At 48.6% G+C, this 23,334-nt stretch overlaps 1 protein-coding gene across 1 annotated transcript in view; it reads right to left on the bottom strand.

The window, feature by feature from the left end:
• Positions 1-23,058, bottom strand: part of foxh1 (forkhead box H1) — a 54,164-nt gene extending 31,106 nt beyond the window's left edge. Inside the window, exon 1 of the mRNA XM_038796481.1 lies at positions 22,813-23,058. Within this exon, the coding sequence (XP_038652409.1) occupies positions 22,813-23,058 (246 nt within the window). The remainder of the gene's footprint in view (positions 1-22,812) is intronic.
• Between the last annotated feature and the right edge of the window lie 276 nt (positions 23,059-23,334).

Raw genomic sequence — 23,334 nt, 5'->3', positions numbered from 1 at the left:
ATCAAGGCAGGGAAGGGAAGTGTCTTCTGGGTACTTCTGAGAGGTACTTCTGAGGCTGTATAAGGCTCTGGTCAGACCCCATTTGGAATATTGTGAGCAGTTTGGGCCCCGTATCTAAGGAAGGATGTGCTGGGCCTTGGAAAGGGCCCAGAGGAGGTTCACAGGAATGAAGTTGTCTGCACTCTGAGTGCTATTTGGCTGAATAAGATTGCTTTTGGTGGAAACGGGAAGTTCATGTGGTGAGTTATAAGGAGGTAAGTAATAATTAAACTTGCTTTCCAGGTCAGCTAAATTAGTTCTATAATTGGGGGATTAAAAGCTGCACTTTAGTCAGTTGCATTCCTGAAACAGGGGTCAGCTGAGTTGCTGCTCAACTTTAACTCTGGCAGATTAATTGTGCAACTGGTTCAAACCTTTCAAAGTTGGGGGAAACAGGGGGTTTGGTGGAACTGGGAGAAGAGGCTACATAATAATAATAGCTTATTATCACAAGTAGGCTTCAATGAAGTTACTGTGAAAAGCCCCTAGTCGCCACATTCCAGCGCCTGTTTGGAGAGGCTGGTACGGGAATTGAACCCGCGCTGCTGGCTTTGTTCTATATTACAAGCCAGCTGTTTAGCCCACTGTGCTAAACCAGCCCCTACAAGGGAGAGACCTGTTTGGTACGTATTCGGTATGGTTGGTAAGGCTTTACAACTTCTATCACTTTTATGGTTTGAAAATCCGTTTTGTGGTTTATAATCTGTCAGGGCTATAACTGGTGGTTACTAGGACAAGGAAATAAGGTTCCGAGAGAATTGGTTATAATCGGACATTAAGCATCTTCTAAATGTTTAATTTTAAAGGATGATGTCATGGCAGGAGAGCTCCAAGCATTGGTTTGCTCCTCTTGCTCCACGTGGGAGGCCGGGAACATTCCCAGTGCCCGGGACCAGCATGTGGGCAGGAAGTGTCTCCAACTCCTGGAAGCCCGGGATTCGGAGCTGGAGCGGCGGCTGGGGACACTGTGGGACATCCGCATCGCAGAGAGAGTCATGGATAGCACGCATAGAGAGGTGGTCACACCACAGGCTCACACTCCGCAGGCAGGAAGGGACTGGGTGACAAGAGAGCTAGGCAGGCAGTGCAGGAATCTCCTGTGGCCATTCCCATGCAGAACAGATATACCGCTTTGGATACTGTTGAAGAGAATGGCCTCTCACGGGGAAAGCAGCAACAGCCAAACTCGTGGCACCACGATTAGTTCAGCTGCAGAGGGGAGGACTACAAAGTGTGAGAATCATAGAATTTACAGTGCAGAAGGAGGCCATTTGGCCCATCGAGTCGGCACTGCCCTTGGAAAGTGCACCCTATTAAGCCCACGCCTCCACCCCATCCCCGTAACCCAGTAACCCCACCTAACCTTTTTGGACACTCAAGGCAATTTATAATCTTTATAATAATCTTTATTATCACAAGTAGGCTTACACTAACACTGCAATGAGGTTACTGTGAAAATCCCCTAGTCGCCACATTCCGGCGCCTGTTCAGGTACACAGAGGGAGAATTCAGAATGTCTAAATGGGGCAGCAGGGTAGCATGGTGGTTAGCATAAATGCTTCACAGCTCCAGGGTCCCAGGTTCGATTCCCGGCTGGGTCACTGTCTGTGTGGAGTCTGCACGTCCTCCCCCTGTGTGCGTGGGTTTCCTCCGGGTGCTCCGGTTTCCTCCCACAGTCCAAAGATGTGCGGGTTAGGTGGATTAGCCATGCTAAATTGCCCGTAGTGTCCTAATAAAAGTAAGGTTAAGGGGGGGGGTTGTTGGGTTACAGGTATAGGGTGGATACGTGGGTTTGAGTAGGGTGATCATGGCTCGGCACAACATCGAGGGCCGAAGGGCCTGTTCTGTGCTGTACTGTTCTATGTTCTATGTTCTACCTAACAGCACATCTTTCGGGACTGTGGGAGGAAACCGGAGGGAACCCACGCACACAGGGGGAGGACGTGCAGACTCCACACAGACACTGACCCAAGCCGGGAATCGAACCTGGGACCCTGGCACTGTGAACATAGAACATAGAACATGCAGTGCAGGAGGCCATTCGGCCCATCGAGTCTGCACCGACCCACTTAAGCTCTCACTTCCATCCTATTCTCCTAACCCAATAACCCCTCCTAACCTTTTTTGGCCACCAAGGGCAATTTATCATGACCAATCCACCTAACCTGCACGTCTTTGGACTGTGGGAGGAAACCGGAGCACCCGGAGGAAACCCACACAGACACGGAGAGAACGTGCAGACTCCGCACAGACAGTGACCCAAGCCGGGAATCGAACCGGGTCCCTGGAGCTGTGAGGCAACAGTGCTAACCACCGTGCTCCCATGCCGCCCAATAGTTATGCAATAGTTATAGGGGAATAGATGGACATTTCTGTATTCGCAAACGAGACTCCAGTACAGGATGTTGCCTCCCTGGTGTGAGGGTCAAGGATGTCTCGGAGTGGGTACAGGACATTCTGGAGGGGAAGGGTGAACAGCCAATGGTCGTGGTGCACAACGGTACAAACGATACAGGTTAAAAAAATTGATGAGGGCATCAGGGTGGCACAGTGGTTGGCACTACAGCCTCACGGTGCTGAGGTCCCAGGTTCAATCCCGGCTCTGGGTCACTGTCCGTGTGGAATTTGCACATTCTCCCCATGTCTGCGTGGGTCTCACCCCCACAACCCAAAGATGTGCAGGGTAGGTTGATTGGCCACGCTAAATTGCCGCTTAATTGGAAAAATTGAATTGGGCACTCTAAAGTTTTAAAAAAAGGGATGCGGTCCTAAAGGCAGAATATAGGGAGTTAGGAAGAAAGTTGGAATGTCGGACCTCTAAGGTAGAGATCTGAGGATTATCACCAGTGCCACGTGCTAGCCAGAGTAGAAATAGCAGGATATATCGGATCAATATGTGGCTGAAGAGATGGTGTGAGGGGGAGGATGTCAGATTCCTGGGGCATTGGGACCGGTTCTGGGGGAGGTGGGACCTGTACAAACTGGACGGGTTACACCTGGGCAGGACCGGGACTGAGGTCCTCGGGGGGTGTATTTGCTCGAGTGGTTGGGGAGGGTTTAAACTAATACGGCAGGGGGTGTACGGAGTCAGAGGAGGAGGAAATAAGGACAAAAGCAAAAGACAGAAAGGGGAATAAGAAAAGTGATAGGCAGAGAAACCAAGAGCCAGATTTAAACAGGGTCACAGTGAAAAATATTGGGAGCGGGACGAGTAATGTTAGAAAGACAAGCTTCAAGGCTTTGTGCCCTAACGCACGGAGCATTCACAATAAAGCGGGAGAACTAATCACACAGATAGATGTGAACGGGTATGATATAATCGGTATTAAGGAGACATGGCTGCAGGGTGACCAGGATTGGAACTGAATGGCCATGGGTATTCAGTATTTAGGAAAGACAGATAAAAATGAAAAGACGGTGGGGTTTGCATTTCTGGTGAAGGAGGAAATGATGACTATAGTGAGGGAGGCTATTAGCTCTGACAATGTGGAATCAGTATGGGTCGACCTGAGAAACAGCAAGGGGCAAAAAGCGTTAGTGGACGTCATACATAGACCCCAAAATGCAGTGATATTGTTGGGAATGGAATTAAACAGGAAATTAGAGATCATGTGATCAAGGAACAACTGTATTTAGGGGTGATTTTAATCTGCAGATAGATTGGGGAAATCAAATTAGCCCCAATATCATAGAGGAGAAATTCCTGGAGTGTATGCGGGATAGTTTTCTGGATCAATATGTTGAGGGGCCAACTAGAGAACAGGCCACCCCAGATTGGGGACTGTAATGAGATCAGAATCATCTAGTTGTGTACGACCCCTTGGGGATGAGCGACCATAATATGATAGAATTTTTCATCAAGGTGGAGAGTGAAGTAGTTGATTCTGAGACTAGGGTCCTGAATCTTAACAAAGGAAACTACGATAAAATGAGGCGTGAATTGGCTATGATCAATTGAAGAAAGTTACTTAAAGAGATGACAGAGGATAGGCAATGGCAAACATTCAAAGAGCACATGGAGGAACTGCAACAATTGTTTATTCCTGCCTGGCACAAAAGTAATACGGGAAAGGTGGTCAATCCATGGCTTACAAGGGGAATTAGGGATAGTATTCGATCCAAGGAAGTAGTATATAAATTGGCCAAGAAAAACAACAGGTCTGAGGATTGGGAGCTATTTAGAATTCAGCAAAGAAGGACCAAGGGATTGATTAAGAAGAAGAAATTAGAATACGAAAGTAAGCTTGCAGGGAATATCAAAACTGACTGTAAAAGTTTCTATAGGTACGTGAAGGGTTGGTTTAGCTCACCGGGCTAAATCGCTGGCTTTGAAAGCAGACCAAGGCAGGCCAGCAGCACGGTTCGATTCCCGTACCAGCCTCCCCGGACAGGCGTCGGAATGTGGCGACTAGGGGCTTTTCACAGTAACTTCATTGAAGTCTACTCGTGACAATAAGCGATTTTCATTTTTCATTTCAAGAGAAAAAGATTGGTGAAGACAAAGGTAGATCCTTATAGTCAGAAACAGGGGAGTATATAATAGGGGACAAAGAAATGGCTGAGCAACTAAATACATACTTTGGTTTATGTCTTCACAAATGAGGACACAAATAAGATACCAGAAATGTTGATGAATGCAGGGTTTAGTGAGAAGGACGAACTGAAGGTCATCAATATCAGTAGTAAAAAGTCTTACAAACCAGGTTAAAGTCCAACAAGTCTGTTTGGAATCACTAGCTTTCGGAGCACAGCTCCTTCATCCCAGGGTACTGAATGAGGCGGCTTTAGAAATAGTGGATGTATTGGTGATCATCTTCCAGGATTCTACAGACTGCGGAACAGTTCCTGCAGATTGGAGGGTGGCTAATGTAACTCCATTATTTAAAAAGGAGGATTGAGAGAAAGCAGGGAACTACAGAATCATAATCAAGGATCCCTCCCACCCGGCTTACTCACTCTTCCAACTTCTTCCATTGGGCAGGAGATTCAGAAGTCTGAGAACACGCACAAACAGACTCAGAAACAGCTTCTTCCCCACTGTCACCAGACTCCTAAATGACCCTCTTATTGACTGACCTCATTAACACTACACCCTGTATGCTTCATCCGATGCCAATGCTTATGTAGTTACATTGTGTATCTTGTGTTGCCCTATTATGTATTCTCATGTATTTTCTTGAATTTTGTTTAATTCCCTTTTCTTCCATGTACTGAATGATCTGTTGAGCTGCTTGCAGAAAAATACTTTTCACTGTACCTCGGTACACGTGACAATAAACAAATCCAATCCAATCCAATCCAGACCAGTCAGCCTGGAGTCTAGTGGGGAAAATTCTAGATTCCATTATCAAAGATTTTATAGCAGGGCGGCACGTGGCGCAATGGTTAGCACTGGGACTGCGGCGCTGAGTACCTGGGTTCGAATCCCGGCTCTGGGTCACTGTCCGTGTGGAGTTTGCACATTCTCCCCGTGTCTGCGTGGGTTTCACCCCCACAACCCAAAGATGTGCAGGTTAGGTGGATTGGCCACGCTAAATTGCCCCTTAATTGGGAAAAAAGATAATAATTGGATACTCTAAATTTATTTTTAAAATGTATTTAGAAAAATATTCAGAAAACAGTGGCAGGATCGGATCGAGTCAGCATGGATTTACGAAGGGAAAATCATGCTTGACAAATCTACTGGAATCCTTCGAGGATGTAACTAGTAGAATTGATGAAGGGGAGCCAGTGGATGCGGTTTATTTGGACTTACAGAAGGCTTTTGACAAAGTCCCACATAAAAGATTAGGGTGTAAAATTCAAGTGCATGGGATTGAGGGTAGTGTATTGGGATGGATAGAAAACTTGTTGGCAGACAGGAAACAAAGTGTAGGAATTAACGGGTCTTTTTGAAATTGGCAGGCGGTAACTAGTGGGGTAACGCAGGGGTCGGTGCTGGGACCCCAGCTATTCACAATATATATTAATGATTTGGATGGCGGATCCCAAAGTTGCAGATGACACCAGGTTGGGTGGGAGGGTGAGCTGTGAGGAGGATGCAGAGATCCATCAGTGTAATTTGGACAAGCTGAGTGGGCAAATGAATGACTGAAGCAGTTTAATTTGGATAAATGTGATTTTATCCACTTTGGTAGCAAAAACAAGACGGCAAATTATTATTCAAATAGCCATAAATTAGGAGAGGGGAATGTGCAACGAGATCTGGGTGTCCTTGTGCACCAGTCACTGAAGGTAAGCCTGCAGGTGCAGCAGGCGGTAAAGGAGGCAAATTGGATGCTGGCCTTCATAGCGAAAGGATTCGAGTACAGGAACAGGGATGTGTTGTTGCAATTATACAGGTGAGGCCACACCTGGAATATTGAATGCAGTTTTGGTTTCTTTATCTGAGGAAGGATGTCCTTGTTCTCGAGGGTTTGCAGCGAGAGTTTACCAGACTGATTCCTGGGATGGCGGGACTCACGTACGAGGGGAGATTGAATCGGTTTGGATTATTCTCGCTGAAAATACCGTAAAAGCATTAAACACACACACCCCAAATCCAATACCATAAACCCACTAAACACACACACCCTCAAATCCAATACCATAAAACCACTAAACACACACACCCCAAATCCAATACCATAAACCCACTAAACACACACACCCTCAAATCCAATACCATAAAACCACTAAACACACACACCCTCAAATCCAATACCATAAAACCACTAAACACACACACCCCAAATCCAATACCGTAAAACCACTAAACACACACACCCCAAATCCAATACCATAAAACCACTAAACACACACACCCTCAAATCCAATACCGTAAAACCACTAAACACACACACCCTCAAATCCAATACCGTAAAACCACTAAACACACACACCCTCAAATCCAATACCATAAAACCACTAAACACACACACCCTCAAATCCAATACCGTAAAACCATTAAACACACACACCCTCAAATCCAATACCGTAAAAGCATTAAACACACACACCCTCAAATCCAATACCATAAAACCACTAAACACACACACCCTCAAATCCAATACCGTAAAACCATTAAACACACACACCCTCAAATCCAATACCGTAAAAGCATTAAACACACACACCCTCAAATCCAATACCATAAAACCACTAAACACACACACCCTCAAATCCAATACCGTAAAACCACTAAACACACACACCCTCAAATCCAATACCGTAAAACCATTAAACACACACACCCTCAAATCCAATACCGTAAAACCACTAAACACACACACCCTCAAATCCAATACCGTAAAACCACTAAACACACACACCCCAAATCCAATACCATAAAACCACTAAACACACACACCCTCAAATCCAATACCGTAAAACCACTAAACACACACACCCTCAAATCCAATACCGTAAAACCATTAAACACACACCCCCTCAAATCCAATACCGTAAAACCACTAAACACACACACCCTCAAATCCAATGCCGTAAAACCACTAAACACACACACCCTCAAATCCAATACCGTAAAACCACTAAACACACACACCCTCAAATCCAATGCCGTAAAACCACTAAACACACACACCCTCAAATCCAATACCGTAAAACCACTAAACACACACACCCTCAAATCCAATACCGTAAAACCACTAAACACACACACCCTCAAATCTAATACCGTAAAACCACTAAACACATACACCCTCAAATCCAATACCGTAAAACCATTAAACACACACCCTCAAATCCAATACCGTAAAACCACTAAACACACACACCCTCAAATCCAATTCCGTAAAACCACTAAACACACATACCCTCAAATCCAATACCGTAAAACCACTAAACACACACACCCTCAAATCCATTACTGTAAAACCGCTAAGCACACACACCCTCAAATCCAATACCGTAAAACCACTAAACACACACACCCTCAAATCCAATACCGTAAAACCACTAAACACACACACCCTCAAATCCAATACCGTAAAACCACTAAACACACACACCCTCAAATCCAATACCGTAAAACCACTAAACACACACACCCTCAAATCCAATACCGTAAAACCATTAAACACACACACCCTCAAATCCATTACTGTAAAACCACTAAACACACACACCCTCAAATCCAGTACCGTAAAACCATTAAACACACACACCCTCAAATCCAATACCGTAAAACCACTAAACACACACACCCTCAAATCCAATACCGTAAAACCACTAAACACACACACCTTCACAACTAAACTGAAAATTGCTTAAATAACAGACAAAACCTCTGACCCAGATGCAGTAAAAAGCATCATAAATGTTTGCAAGTAACTCCTTTCCCACAGAAAACACTAGGAGCTGGACCTCCCTAACTGGAATAGCTGACCAGATTCATTAACATCCAGCCTGAACAAACAGCAACTTTAATTGTGTGTTGCTCACTGGGTGACCAGAGAAGCTGTTTATTTCCCCTCCCCCGGCCTGGCTCTTGAGCAGATGTCCCTCAGAGACCTGACAGCTGATCAGCTGCTAAAGCCCTCACCCACGGTAGGAAATTCTCAGCTTGAATTTCGTCCCCTCCTTATCTATTGAACCTTCCCCCGCCCCACAACCTTCCGCAATATCGGCACTCCTGAAACTCTGGCCTCTGAAGTCTCCCTGATTTTCATCGATCCAGCGTTGGCGGCTGTGCCTTCAAGCTGCCTGGGCCCTCGATCCCTGGAATTCCCAGCCTAAACCCCTCCCACCCCCCCTTTCCCATCTCTAACTCACATTCCTCCTTGAAGATGCTCCTTAAAGCCACCCTCAATGACTAAGCTTCTGGCCACTTGACCTAACACCTCCTTGCATAGCTCAATGTTTCATAAAGCCTCTGTGAAAAAGTTGGGTTATTTTAATATGTTGCTAAGTAAGACATAATCCAGATGACCATGGGCTGCTCTCCCCACTGAGGGGGGGGGGGGCAGCTGACTGCTGGTGATTTAACCTGAGGGTCACCACACCTCAGGCGAGGGTCAAGGTTGAGAGGGCGGGGCCATCGTGAAGAACCTCAGCCGGTACGGGAATTGAACCCACGCTGCTGGCCTCGCTCTGCATCACAAACCAGCCGTGCAGCCCACTGAGCTAAACCAGGCCCCAAATTATGTCAATGATGCCCCTCGAGGCTCCTCCCCCATTCAATATGATCACCTCGACCCCACATTCATGCCTCCCCTCCCCGCCCCCCCACCCCGATAACCTTTCACCTCGTTAATCAAGAATCTCCCCCCGGCTCTGACTTAAAGATATTCGATGACCCACAGAATTCCGGAGACTCGCCAACCTCTGGGAGAAAACGTTTCTCCCCATCCCGGCCCTCAATGGACGGCCGCTGACTTTTCAACAGTGACCCCTTAGTTCTGGATCCTCCCACAAGGGGGCGATGGCACAAAGATCGATGGATAGGAAAGTAAGCTGTGAAGGGCTGTAATCCTGCCCCCCCCCCCCCCCCCCACCCCCACCCTGCCCCTCTCCCGCACTGGGCAATTATTCGGCAGATGGAGTACAATGTGGGAAAATGCGAAATTGTCCATTTTGTGAGGAAGGGTAGGAAAGCTGCAAATTATTTAAATAGAGAGAGATTGAGGTGCAGAGGGATCTGGGTGTCCTGGTCCATGAATCGTATAAAGTGAGTCTGCAGCTACAGCGAGTGCTGAGGAAGGCAGATGGAATGTTGGCATCTATTATTACGAGGGGAATGGAATATAAAAGTGGGGAGGTTTCACTGCAGCTGGACAGGGCCTCGGGGTGACCACATCTGGAGCAGTGTGCACAGTTTTGGTCGCCTTATTTGAAGAAGGAAAGGGATGTGTTCATAGCCGTTCAGAGAAGGTTGACTGGATCATTCCTGCGATGAAGAATCTATCTCAAACAGACACTCCCTGTGCAAACCTCAAACACACAGCCCCTGTGCAAACATCACACACACACTCCCTGCGCAAACAGCTCACACGCACTCCCTGTGCAAAAACCTCAAACACGCACTCCCTGTGCAAATATCTCACACATTCCCAGTGCAAACATCTCACACACACTCCCTGTGCAAACATCTCACACACACTCCCTGTGCAAACATCACACACACACTCCCTGTGCAAACATCACACACACACTCCCTGTGCAAACATCACACACACACTCCCTGTGCAAACATCTCACACACACTCCCTGTGCAAACATCACACACACACTCCCTGTGCAAACATCACACACACTCCCTGTGCAAACATCTCACACACACTCCCTGTGCAAACACCTCACACACACTCCCTGTGCAAACATCACACACACTCCCTGTGCAAACATCACACACACTCCCTGTGCAAACATCACACACACTCCCTGTGCAAACATCACACACACACTCGCTGTGCAAACATCGCACACACACACTCCCTGTGCAAACATCACACACACTCCCTGTGCAAACATCACACACACACACTCCCTGTGCAAACATCACACACACACTCGCTGTGCAAACATCACAAACACACTCCCTGTGCAAACATCACACACACACTCCCTGTGCAAACATCTCACACACACTCCCTGTGCAAACATCACACACACACTCCCTGTGCAAACATCACACACACTCCCTGTGCAAACATCTCACACACACTCCCTGTGCAAACACCTCACACACACTCCCTGTGCAAACATCACACACACTCCCTGTGCAAACATCACACACACTCCCTGTGCAAACATCACACACACTCCCTGTGCAAACATCACACACACACTCCCTGTGCAAACATCGCACACACACACTCCCTGTGCAAACATCACACACACTCCCTGTGCAAACATCACACACACACACTCCCTGTGCAAACATCACACACACACACTCGCTGTGCAAACATCACAAACACACTCCCTGTACAAGCATCACACACACACTCCCTGTGCAAACACCTCACACACACTCGCTGTGCAAACATCACACACACACTCCCTGTGCAAACATCACACACACACACTCCCTGTGCAAACACCTCACACACACTCCCTGTGCAAACATCACACACACACTCCCTGTGCAAACATCACACACACTCCCTGTGCAAACTCCTCACACACACACTCCCTGTGCGAACATCACAAACACACTCCCTGTGCAAATATCACACACACACTCCCTGTGCAAACACCTCACACACACAATCCCTGTTCAAACTCCTCACACACACTCCCTGTGCAAACATCACACACACACTCCCTGTGCAAACATCACACACACACTCCCTCTGCAAACACCTCACACACACTCCCTGTGCAAACATCACACACACTCCCTTAGTAAACTCCTCACACACACACTCCCTGTGCAAACACCTCACACACACTCCCTGTGCAAACTCCTCACACACACTCCCTGTGCAAACTCCTCACACACTCTCGCTGTGCAAACATCTCAGGCACTCCCTGTGCAAACATCAGTAGTATAACAACTGCAGAAAGTTTGAGGAGGATCTGCCTACTGAGGTAGTATGGGTTGATGTCAGAAATAGGAAAGGAGCAGTCACCTTAGAACAGTACAGCACAGAACAGGCCCGTCGGCCCTCAATGTTGTGCCGAGCCATGATCACCCCACTCAAACCCACGTATCCACCTAACCCGCACATCTTTGGACTGTGGGAGGAAACCGGAGCACCCGGAGGAAACCCACGCACACACGGGGAGGACGTGCAGACTCCGCACAGACAGTGACCCAGCCGGGAATCAAACCTGGGACCCTGGAGCTGTGAAGCATTAATGCTAACCATCATGCTACCGTGTTGCCTTGTTGGGAGTTTTCTATAGGCCCCCCAATAGCAGCAGAGATGTGGAAGAACTGATTGGGAAACAGATTTTGGAAAGGTGCAGAAGTCACAGGGTAGTAGTCATGGGTGACTTCAACTTCCCAAACATTGAGTGGAAACTCTTTAGATCAAATAGTTTGGATGGGATGGTGTTTGTGCAGTGTGTCCAGGAAGCTTTTCTAACACAGTATGTAGATTGTCCGACCAGAGGGGAGGCCATATTGGATTTGGTACTTGGTAATGAACCAGGGCAAGTGATAGATTTGTTAGTGGGGGAGCATTTTGGAGATAGTGACCACAATTCTGTGACTTTCACTTTAGTAATGGAGAGGGATAGGTGAGTGCAACAGGGCGAGGTTTACAATTGGGGGAAGGGTTAATACGATGCTGTCAGACAAGAATTTAAGTGCATAAGTTGGGAACATAGGCTGTCAGGGAAGGACACAAGTGAAATGTGGAACTTGTTCAAGGAACAGATACTACGTGTCCTTGATATGAGATGGTCGAGTGAGGGAAACATGGTTGACAAGAGAGGTTGAATGTCTTGTTAAGAGGAAGAAGGAGACTTATGTAAGGCTGAGGAAACAAGGTTCAGACAGGGCGCTGGAGGGATACAAGATAGCCAGGAGGGAACTGAAGAAAGGGATTAGGAGAGCTAAGAGAGGGCATGAAAAATCTTTGGCGGGTAGGATCAAGGAAAACCACAAGGCCTTTTACACATATGTGAGAAATATGAGAATGACTAGAGTGAGGGTAGGTCCGATCAAGGACAGTAGCAGGGAGATTGTGTATTGAGTCCGAAGAGATAGGAGAGGTCTTGAACGAGTACTTTTCTTCAGTATTTACAAATGAGAGGGGCCATATTGTTGGAGAGGACAGTGTGAAACAGACTGGTAAGCTTGAGGTGATAATTGTTAGGAAGGAAGATGTGTTGGCCATTTTGAAAAACTTGAGGATAGACAAGTCCCCGGGCCTGACGGGATATATCCAAGGATTCTATGGGAAGCAAGAAATGAAATTGCAGAGCCGTTGGCAATGATCTTTTCATCCTCACTGTCAACAGGGGTGGTACCAGGGGATTGGAGAGTGGCGAATGTCGTGCCCCTGTTCAAAAAAGGGAATAGGGATAACCCTGGGAATTACAGGCCAGTTAGTCTTACTTCGGTGGTAGGCAAAGTAATGGAAAGGGTACTGAGGGATAAGATTTTTGAGCATCAGGAAAGACACTGCTTGATTAGGGATAGTCAGCACGGATTTGTGAGGGGTAGGTCTTGCCTTACAAGTCTTATTGAATTCTTTGAGGAGGTGACCAAGCATGTGGATGAAGGTAAAGCAGTGGATGTAGTGTACATGGATTTTAGTAAGGCATTTGATAAAGTGCCCCATGATAGGCCTATGCAGAAAGTAAGGAGGCATGGGATAGTGGGGAATTTGGCCAGTTGGATAACAAACTAGCTAACCGATAGAAGACAGAGAGTGGTGGTGGATGGCAAATATTCAGCCTGGAGCCCAGTTACCAGTGGCGTACCGCAGGGATCAGTTCTGGGTCCTCTGCTGTTTGTGATTTTCATTAATGACTTGGATGAGGGAGTTGAAGGGTGGGTCAGTAAATTTGCAGATGATACGAAGATTGGTGGAGTTGTGGATAGTGAGGAGGGCTGTTGTCAGTTTCAAAGAGACATAGATAGGATGCAGAGCTGGGCTGAGAAGTGGCAGATGGAGTTTAACCCTGAAAAGTGTGAGGTTGTCCATTTTGGAAGGACTAATATGAATGCGGAATACCGGGCAGCACGGTGGCCTAGTGGTTAGCACAACCGCCTCACGGCGCTGAGGTCCCAGGTTCGATCCCGGCTCCGGGTCACTGTCCGTGTGGAGTTTGCACATTCTCCCCGTGTCTGCGTCGGTTTCGCCCCCACAACCCAAAAAATGTGCAGAGTAGGTGGATTGGCCACGCTAAATTGCCCCTTAATTGGAAAAAATAATTGGCTAATCTAAATTTAAAAAAAAAAATGAATGCGGAATACAGGGTTAACGGTAGGGTTCTTGGCAATGTGGAGCAGAGATCTTGGGGTCTATGTTCATAGATCTTTGTAAGTTGCCACTTAAGTGGATAGAGCTGTGAAGAAGGCCTATGGTGTGCTAGCGTTCATTAGCAGAGGGATTGAATTTAAGAGCCATGAGGTGATGATGCAGCTGTACAAAACCTTGGTCAGGCCACATTTGGCGTACTGTGTGCAGTTCTGGTCGCCTCATTTTAGGAAGGATGTGGAAGCTTTGGAAAAGGTGCAAAGGAGATTTACCAGGTTGTTGCCTGGAATGTTTGCACAGGGAGTGTGTGTGTGATGTTTGCACAGGGAGTGTGTGTGTGATGTTTGCACAGGGAGTGTGTGTGTGATGTTTGCACAGGGAGTGTGTGTGTGAGGTGTTTGCACAGGGAGTGTGTGTGTGAGGTGTTTGCACAGGGAGTGTGTGTGTGATGTTTGCACAGGGAGTGTGTGTGTGAGGTGTTTGCACAGGGAGTGTGTGTGAGGTGTTTGCACAGGGAGTGTGTGTGATGTTTGCACAGGGAGTGTGTGTGTGAGATGTTTGCACAGGGAGTGTGTGTGAGGTGTTTGCACAGGGAGTGTGTGTGATGTTTGCACAGGGAGTGTGTGTGTGATGTTTTCACAGGGAGTGTGTGTGATGTTTGCACAGGGAGTGTGTGTGATGTTTGCACAGGGAGTGTGTGTGAGCTGTTTGCACAGGGAGTGTGTGTGTGATGTTTGCACAGGGAGTGTGTGTGAGCTGTTTGCACAGGGAGTGTGTGTGTGATGTTTGCACAGGGAGTGTGTGCGATGTGTTTGTACAGGGAGTGTGTGTGTGATGTTTGCATAGGGAGTGTGTGCGATGTGTTTGCACAGGGAGTGTGTGTGTGATGTTTGCACAGGGAGTGTGTATGTGTGTGATAGAACATAGAAAAATACTGCACAGAACAGGCCCTTCGGTCCACGATGTTGTGCCGAACCTTAGATTATCATAGAATTTACAGTGCAGAAGGAGGCCATTCGGCCCATCGAGTCTGCACCGGTTCTTGGAAAGAGCACCCTACCCAAGGTCAACACCTCCACCCTATCCCCATAACCCAGTAACCCCACCCAATACTAAGGGCAATTTTGGACACTAAGGGCAATTTATCATGGCCAATCCACCTAACCTGCACATCTTTGGACTGTGGGAGGAAACCGGAGCACCCGGAGGAAACCCACGCACACACGGGGAGGATGTGCAGACTCCACACAGACAGAGACCCAAGCCGGGAATCGAACCTGGGACCCTGGAGCTGTGAAGAAATTGTGCTATCCACAATGCTACCGTGCTGCCCTTAAGAACAAATTAATCTACACTGCATTATTCTACCATAATCCATGTACCTATCCAATAGCCGCTTGAAGGTCCCTAATGTTTCCGACTCAACTACTTCCACAGGCAGTGCATTTCATGCCCCCACTTCTCTCTGGGTAAAGAACCTTACTCTGACATCCCCCCTATATCTTCCACCATTCACCTTAAATCTATGTCCCCTTGTAATGGTTTGTTCCACCCGGGGAAAAAGTCTCTGACTGTCTACTCTATCTATTCCCCTGATCATCTTATAAACCTCTATCAAGTCGCCCCTCATCCTTCTCCGTTCGAATGAGAAAAGGCCTAGCACCCTCAACCTTTCCTCGTAAGACCTATGATGTGTTGGGCTGGCTGGGTCGATGTGGACTACACTTGATGCAGTGTAGCGAGAGACAGACCTCAAACACTTGATAAGATGCAACACGATTTTATTTAACATCTAAACTATTTTACATGTTCAACTGTGGGTTGACACTGTGCTGACTTGACTGGAGACCTGAGGCTAACCTGACCAGACTAACTAGCTACCACATGGTGTTTGCACTGGCTGCTGCTCACAAGCTCTGACTGTCTCAGAGGCTGGATCCCGAGAGAGCGGGAAACCTGGTGCCCTCTGGCTTTATAGTGGTCGTGTCCTGTCTGGTGATTGGCTGCTGTGTTCCGTGTGCTCACTGGTCATCCTGTGTGTCAATCACTGCCTGTCTGCACTCCATCAAATACATGGATGTAGATTATGACAACACACACACACACTCCCTGTGCAAACAGCTCACACACACTCCCTGTGAAAACAGCTCACACACACTCCCTGTGAAAACAGCTCACACACACTCCCTGTGCAAATACCTCACACACGCTCCCTGTGCAAACACCTCACACACTCTCTGTGCAAACATAACACACACACTCCCTGTGCAAACATCACACACACACTCCCTGTGCAAACATCACACACACTCCCTGTACAAACATCACACACACACTCCCTGTGCAAACATCACACACACTCCCTGTGCAAACATCACACACACACTCCCTGTGGAAACATCACACACTCCCTGTGCAAACATCACACACACACTCCCTGTGCAAACATCACACACACACTCCCTGTGCAAACACCTCACACACACTCCCTGTGCAAACATCACACACACACTCCCTGTGCAAACATCACACACACACTCCCTGTGCAAACATCTCACACACACTCCCTGTGCAAACATCACACACACACACTCCCTGTGCAAACATCACACACACTCCCTGTGCAAACATCACACACACACTCCCTGTGCAAACATCACACACACACTCCCTGTGCAAACACCTCACACACACTCCCTGTGCAAACTCACACACACACTCCCTGTGCAAACATCACACACACTCCCTGTGCAAACATCTCACACACACTCCCTGTGCAAACATCCACACACACTCCCTGTGCAAACACCTCCACACACACTCCCTGTGCAAACATCACACACACTCTCCCTCTGCAAACACCTCACACACACACTCCCTGTGCAAACACCTCACACACACACTCCCTGTGCAAACATCACACACACTCCCTGTGCAAACACCTCACACACATACACTCCCTGTGCAAACACCTCACACACACTCCCTGTGCAAACACCTCACACACACACTCCCTGTGCAAACATCCCACACACACTCCCTGTGCAAAAGTTACACACACACTCCCTGTGCAAACATCACACACACACTCCCTGTGCAAAAGTTACACACACTCCCTGTGCAAACTCCTCACACACACACTCCCTGTGCAAACATCACACACACACACTCCCTGTGCAAACACTCACACACACTCCCTGTGCAAACATCACACACACACTCCCTGTGCAAACATCACACACACACACTTCCTGTGCAAACATCACACACACTCCCTGTGCAAACATCACACACACACTCCCTGTGCAAACATCACACACACACTCCCTGTGCAAACACCTCACACACACACTCCCTGGGCAAACACTCACACACACACTCACTGTGCAAACACTCACACACACTCCCTGTGCAAACATACACACACAGCATACTCTGTGCAAAACATCACACACACTCCTGTGCAAACATCACACACACTCCCTGTGCAAACATCACACACACGCACTTCCTGTGCAAACATCACACACACACACTCCCTGTGCAAACATCACACACACACTCCCTGTGCAAACATCACACACACTCCCTATGCAAACTCCTCACACACACTCCCTGTGCAAACATCACACACACACTCCCTGTGCAAACATCACACACACACTCCCTATGCAAACTCCTCACACACACACTCCCTGTGCAAACATCACACACACTCCCTGTGCAAACATCACACACACACTCCCTGTGCAAACATCACACACACACTCCCTGTGCAAACATCACACACACACTCCCTGTGCAAACATCACACACACTCCCTGTGCAAACATCACACACACGCACTTCCTGTGCAAACATCACACACACACACACTCCCTGTGCAAACATCACACACACACTCCCTGTGCAAACATCACACACACTCCCTGTGCAAACATCACACACACGCACTTCCTGTGCAAACATCACACACACACACTCCCTGTGCAAACATCACACACACACTCCCTATGCAAACTCCTCACACACACTCCCTGTGCAAACATCACACACACACTCCCTGTGCAAACACATCACACACACTCCCTGTGCAAACATCACACACACACACTCCCTGTGGAAACATCACACACTCCCTGTGCAAACATCACACACACACTCCCTGTGCAAACATCACACACACACTCTCCCTGTGCAAACACCTCACACACACACTCCCTGTGCAAACATCACACACACACTCCCTGTGCAAACATCACACACACTCCCTGTGCAAACATCACACACACGCACTTCCTGTGCAAACATCACACACACACTCCCTATGCAAACCCTCACACACACACTCCCTGTGCAAACATCACACACACTCCCTGTGCAAACATCACACACACACTCCCTGTGCAAACACCTCACACACACGCTCCCTGTGCAAACATCACACACACTCCCTGTGCAAACATCACACACACACTCCCTGTGCAAACATCACACACACACCTCCTGTGCAAACATCAGCACCACTCCCTGTGCAAACATCACACACACACTCCCTTGCAAAAACTCTCACACACACTCCCTGTGCAAACATCAACACACACTCCCTGTGCAACTCCTCACACACACACTCCCTGTGCAACACTCACACACAACGTCCCTGTGCAAACATCGCACACACACACTCCCTGTGCAAACCTCACACACACTCCCTGTGCAACACCTCACACACACTCCCTGTGCAAACATCAACACACACTCCCTGTGTCAACACTCACACCACACTCCCTGTGCAAACATCACACACACACCCCCTGTGCAAACACCTCACACACACACTCCCTGTGCAAACATCACACACACACTCCCTGTGCAAACATCACACACACTCCCTGTGCAAACATCACACACACACTCCCTGTGCAAATAGCTCACACACACTCCCTGTGCAAACATCACACACACACTCCCTTTGCAAATAGCTCACACACACTCCCTGTGCAAACATCACACACACACTCCCTGTGCAAACATCACACACTCCCTGTGCAAACATCACACACACTCCCTGTGCAAACATCACACACACGCACTTCCTGTGCAAACATCACACACACACTCCCTGTGCAAACATCACACACACACTCCCTGTGCAAACATCACACACACACTCCCTATGCAAACTCCTCACACACACACTCCCTGTGCAAACATCACACACACTCCCTGTGCAAACATCACACACACACTCCCTGTGCAAACACCTCACACACACACTCCCTGTGCAAACATCACACACACACTCCCTGTGCAAACATCACACACACTCCCTGTGCAAACATCACACACACACACTCCCTGTGCAAACATCACACACTCCCTGTGCAAATATCACACACACACTCCCTGTGCAAACTCCTCACACACACACTCCCTGTGCAAACATCACACACACTCCCTGTGCAAACATCACACACACACACACTCCCTGTGCAAACATCACACACTCCCTGTGCAAACATCACACACACACTCCCTGTGCAAACACCTCACACACACTCCCTGTGCAAATAGCTCACACACACTCCCTGTGCAAACTCCTCACACACACTCCCTGTGCAAACATCACACACACACTCCCTGTGCAAACACCTCACACACACACTCCCTGTGCAAACCTCACACACACACTCCCTGTGCAAACACCTCACACACACACTCCCTGTGCAAACACATCACACACACACTCCCTGTGCAAACACATCACACACACACTCCCTGTGCAAACACCTCACACACACACTCCCTGTGCAAACATCTCACACACACACTCCCTGTGCAAACATCACACACACACTCCCTGTGCAAACATCACACACACACTCCCTGTGCAAACACCTCAGACACACACTCCCTGTGCAAACATCACACACACACTCCCTGTGCAAACACCTCACACACACACTCCCTGTGCAAACATCACACACACACTCCCTGTGCAAACATCACACACACACTCCCTGAGCAAACATCACACACACTCCCTGTGCAAACATCACACACACACTCCCTGTGCAAACTCCTCACACACACACTCCCTGTGCAAACATCACACACACACTCCCTGTGCAAACACCTCACACACACTCCCTGTGCAAATAGCTCACACACACTCCCTGTGCAAACATCACACACACACTCCCTGTGCAAACATCACACACACACTCCCTGTGCAAACATCACACACACACTCCCTGTGCAAACACCTCACACACACCTCCCTGTGCAAACATCACACACACACTCCTGTGCAAACATCACACACACACTCCCTGTGCAAACACCTCACACACACACTCCCTGTGCAAACATCACACACACACTCCCTGTGCAAACACCTCACACACACTCCCTGTGCAAACATCACACACACACTCCCTGTGCAAACATCACACACTCCCTATGCAAACTCCTCACACACACTCCCTGTGCAACATCACACACACTCCCTGTGCAAACATCACACACACACTCCCTGTGCAAACACCTCACACACACACTCCCTGTGCAAACATCACACACACTCCCTGTGCAAACATCACACACACTCCCTGTGCAAACATCACACACACACACTCCCTGTGCAAACATCACACACACTCCCTGTGCAAACATCACACACACACTCCCTGTGCCAAACCCTCACACACACACTCCCTGTGCAAACATCACACACACACTCCCTGTGCAAACTCCTCACACACACACTCCCTGTGCAAACCTCACACACACACTCCCTGTGCAAACACCTCACACACACACTCCCTGTGCAAACATCACACACACTCCCTGTGCAAACACCTCACACACACACTCCCTGTGCAAACATCACACACACTCCCTGTGCAAACACCTCACACACACTCCCTGTGCAAACATCACACACACACTCCCTGTGCAAACACCTCACACACACACTCCCTGTGCAAACATCACACACACACTCCCTGTGCAACACCTACACACACTCCCTGTGCAAACATCACACACACTCCCTGTGCAAAACACCTCACACACACACTCCCTGTGCAAACAGCTCACACACACTCCCTGTGCAAACACCTCACACACACACTCCCTGTGCAAACATCACACACACACTCCCTGTGCAAACATCACACACACTCCCTGTGCAAACATCACACACACGCACTTCCTGTGCAAACATCACACACACACTCCCTGTGCAAACATCACACACACACTCCCTATGCAAACTCCTCACACACACACTCCCTGTGCAAACATCACACACACTCCCTGTGCAAACATCACACACACACTCCCTGTGCAAACACCTCACACACACACTCCCTGTGCAAACATCACACACACACTCCCTGTGCAAACATCACACACACTCCCTGTGCAAACATCACACACACACACTCCCTGTGCAAACATCACACACTCCCTGTGCAAATATCACACACACACTCCCTGTGCAAACTCCTCACACACACACTCCCTGTGCAAACATCACACACACTCCCTGTGCAAACATCACACACACACACACTCCCTGTGCAAACATCACACACTCCCTGTGCAAACATCACACACACACTCCCTGTGCAAACATCACACACACACTCCCTGTGCAAACACCTCACACACACTCCCTGTGCAAACATCACACACACACTCCCTGTGCAAACATCACACACACTCCCTGTGCAAACATCACACACACACTCCCTGTGCAAACATCACACACACACACTCCCTGTGCAAACCTCACACACACACTCCCTGTGCAAACATCACACACACACTCCCTGTGCAAACATCACACACACACTCCCTGTGCAAACATCACACACACACTCCCTGTGCAAACCTCACACACACACTCCCTGTGCAAACATCACACACACACACTCCCTGTGCAAACTCCTCACACACACACTCCCTGTGCAAACATCACACACACTCCCTGTGCAAACATCACACACACACACTCCCTGTGCAAACACCTCACACACACACTCCCTGTGCAACACCTCACACACACACTCCCTGTGCAAACATCACACACACACTCCCTGTGCAAAACCTCACACACACACTCCCTGTGCAAACATCACACACTCCCTGTGCAAACATCACACACACACTCCCTGTGCAAACATCACACACACTCCCTGTGCAAACATCACACACACTCCCTGTGCAAACTCCTCACACACACACTCCCTGTGCAAACATCACACACACACTCCCTGTGCAAACATCACACACACACTCCCTGTGCAAACATCACACACACACTCCCTGTGCAAACTCCTCACACACACACTCCCTGTGCAAACATCACACACACATTCCCTGTGCAAAGATCATCTCACTTGGACAATCACAGAAACATGCAGGGCAAAAAGGCCTTTCAGCCCATCAAACCTGCAGCACCGCTATCACCTCCCTCTCACACACACTGAAACTAAGTCACTCTTTTGCTGTGACCTGGGGTGTGGGTGGGGGGGCCCCACAGGTCAGATGTGGGGGTAGCGGGGGGGGCGGGGGGGGGCCTGGTCTGCAATGGCCGGAAAACTCACAGCATCGTGGGACCACATCAACACTGTTTTTAAATGGTGGCGCAGAGAGCTAGCCCTGCAGTCTCACGGTGCGAAGGTCCCAGGTTCGATCCCGGCCCTGGGTTACTGTCCGTGTGGAGTTTGCACATTTTCTCCGTGTCTGCGTGGGTTTCACCCCCACAACCCAAAGATGTGCAGGCTAGGTAGATTGGCCGCGCTAAATTGCCCCTCAGCTGAAAATAATGAACTGAGTGCTGTAAATTTAAAAAAAAAAATCTGTGTTTTGAATCGGAAACTCTTACCTGGGATAAGGTCTGCCGTTTCTCAGGGGAGTTCAGGATGACCATAGCAATCAGTGCCAGGTAAGAGTAGGGAGGTTTTGGGTGTCGCCGGTAATTCTTCCTCTTGGCAATGGCTCTCTTCTCCCGGCTGACTCCGGAGTTGTCGGAGCCTCCAGCGTTCCCGTTCTCCCTGGGACCAGGATCCAGCTCTGATGGGCAGCGACCTGGCGCAATCAAGCTGCACTCGACCCTCTCCAAAGTGTTCATCATAACCTGGTGATTCGTCAGCCAATCTCGCTGCACCCCCCCCCCCCACCACCCCCCCCCCCCCCCCACCCCACGCCTGCTCCCCACCCTGAAGGGTTAAAACAAAATATCAAAGGTTCATAACCAGGGGGAAAGATTGGGAAGTAAGCTGCCTGCTAGCTGCGTGTTCCTCCAAACCACGTGCGTGTGTGTTGGCTTTGGGATTTGGGAGGAAGGTTCTATTTGATGTGTGGATGTTGGGGGTTGAGATGGAGAATTTAACCTGGTGTGTTGGCC

Source organism: Scyliorhinus canicula, chromosome 5 (genome assembly GCF_902713615.1).
Source record: "Scyliorhinus canicula chromosome 5, sScyCan1.1, whole genome shotgun sequence".
NCBI lineage: Eukaryota > Metazoa > Chordata > Chondrichthyes > Carcharhiniformes > Scyliorhinidae > Scyliorhinus > Scyliorhinus canicula.
The sequence above is the reverse complement of the archived record's forward strand: the minus strand, read 5'-3'. Positions and strand labels throughout refer to the sequence as shown.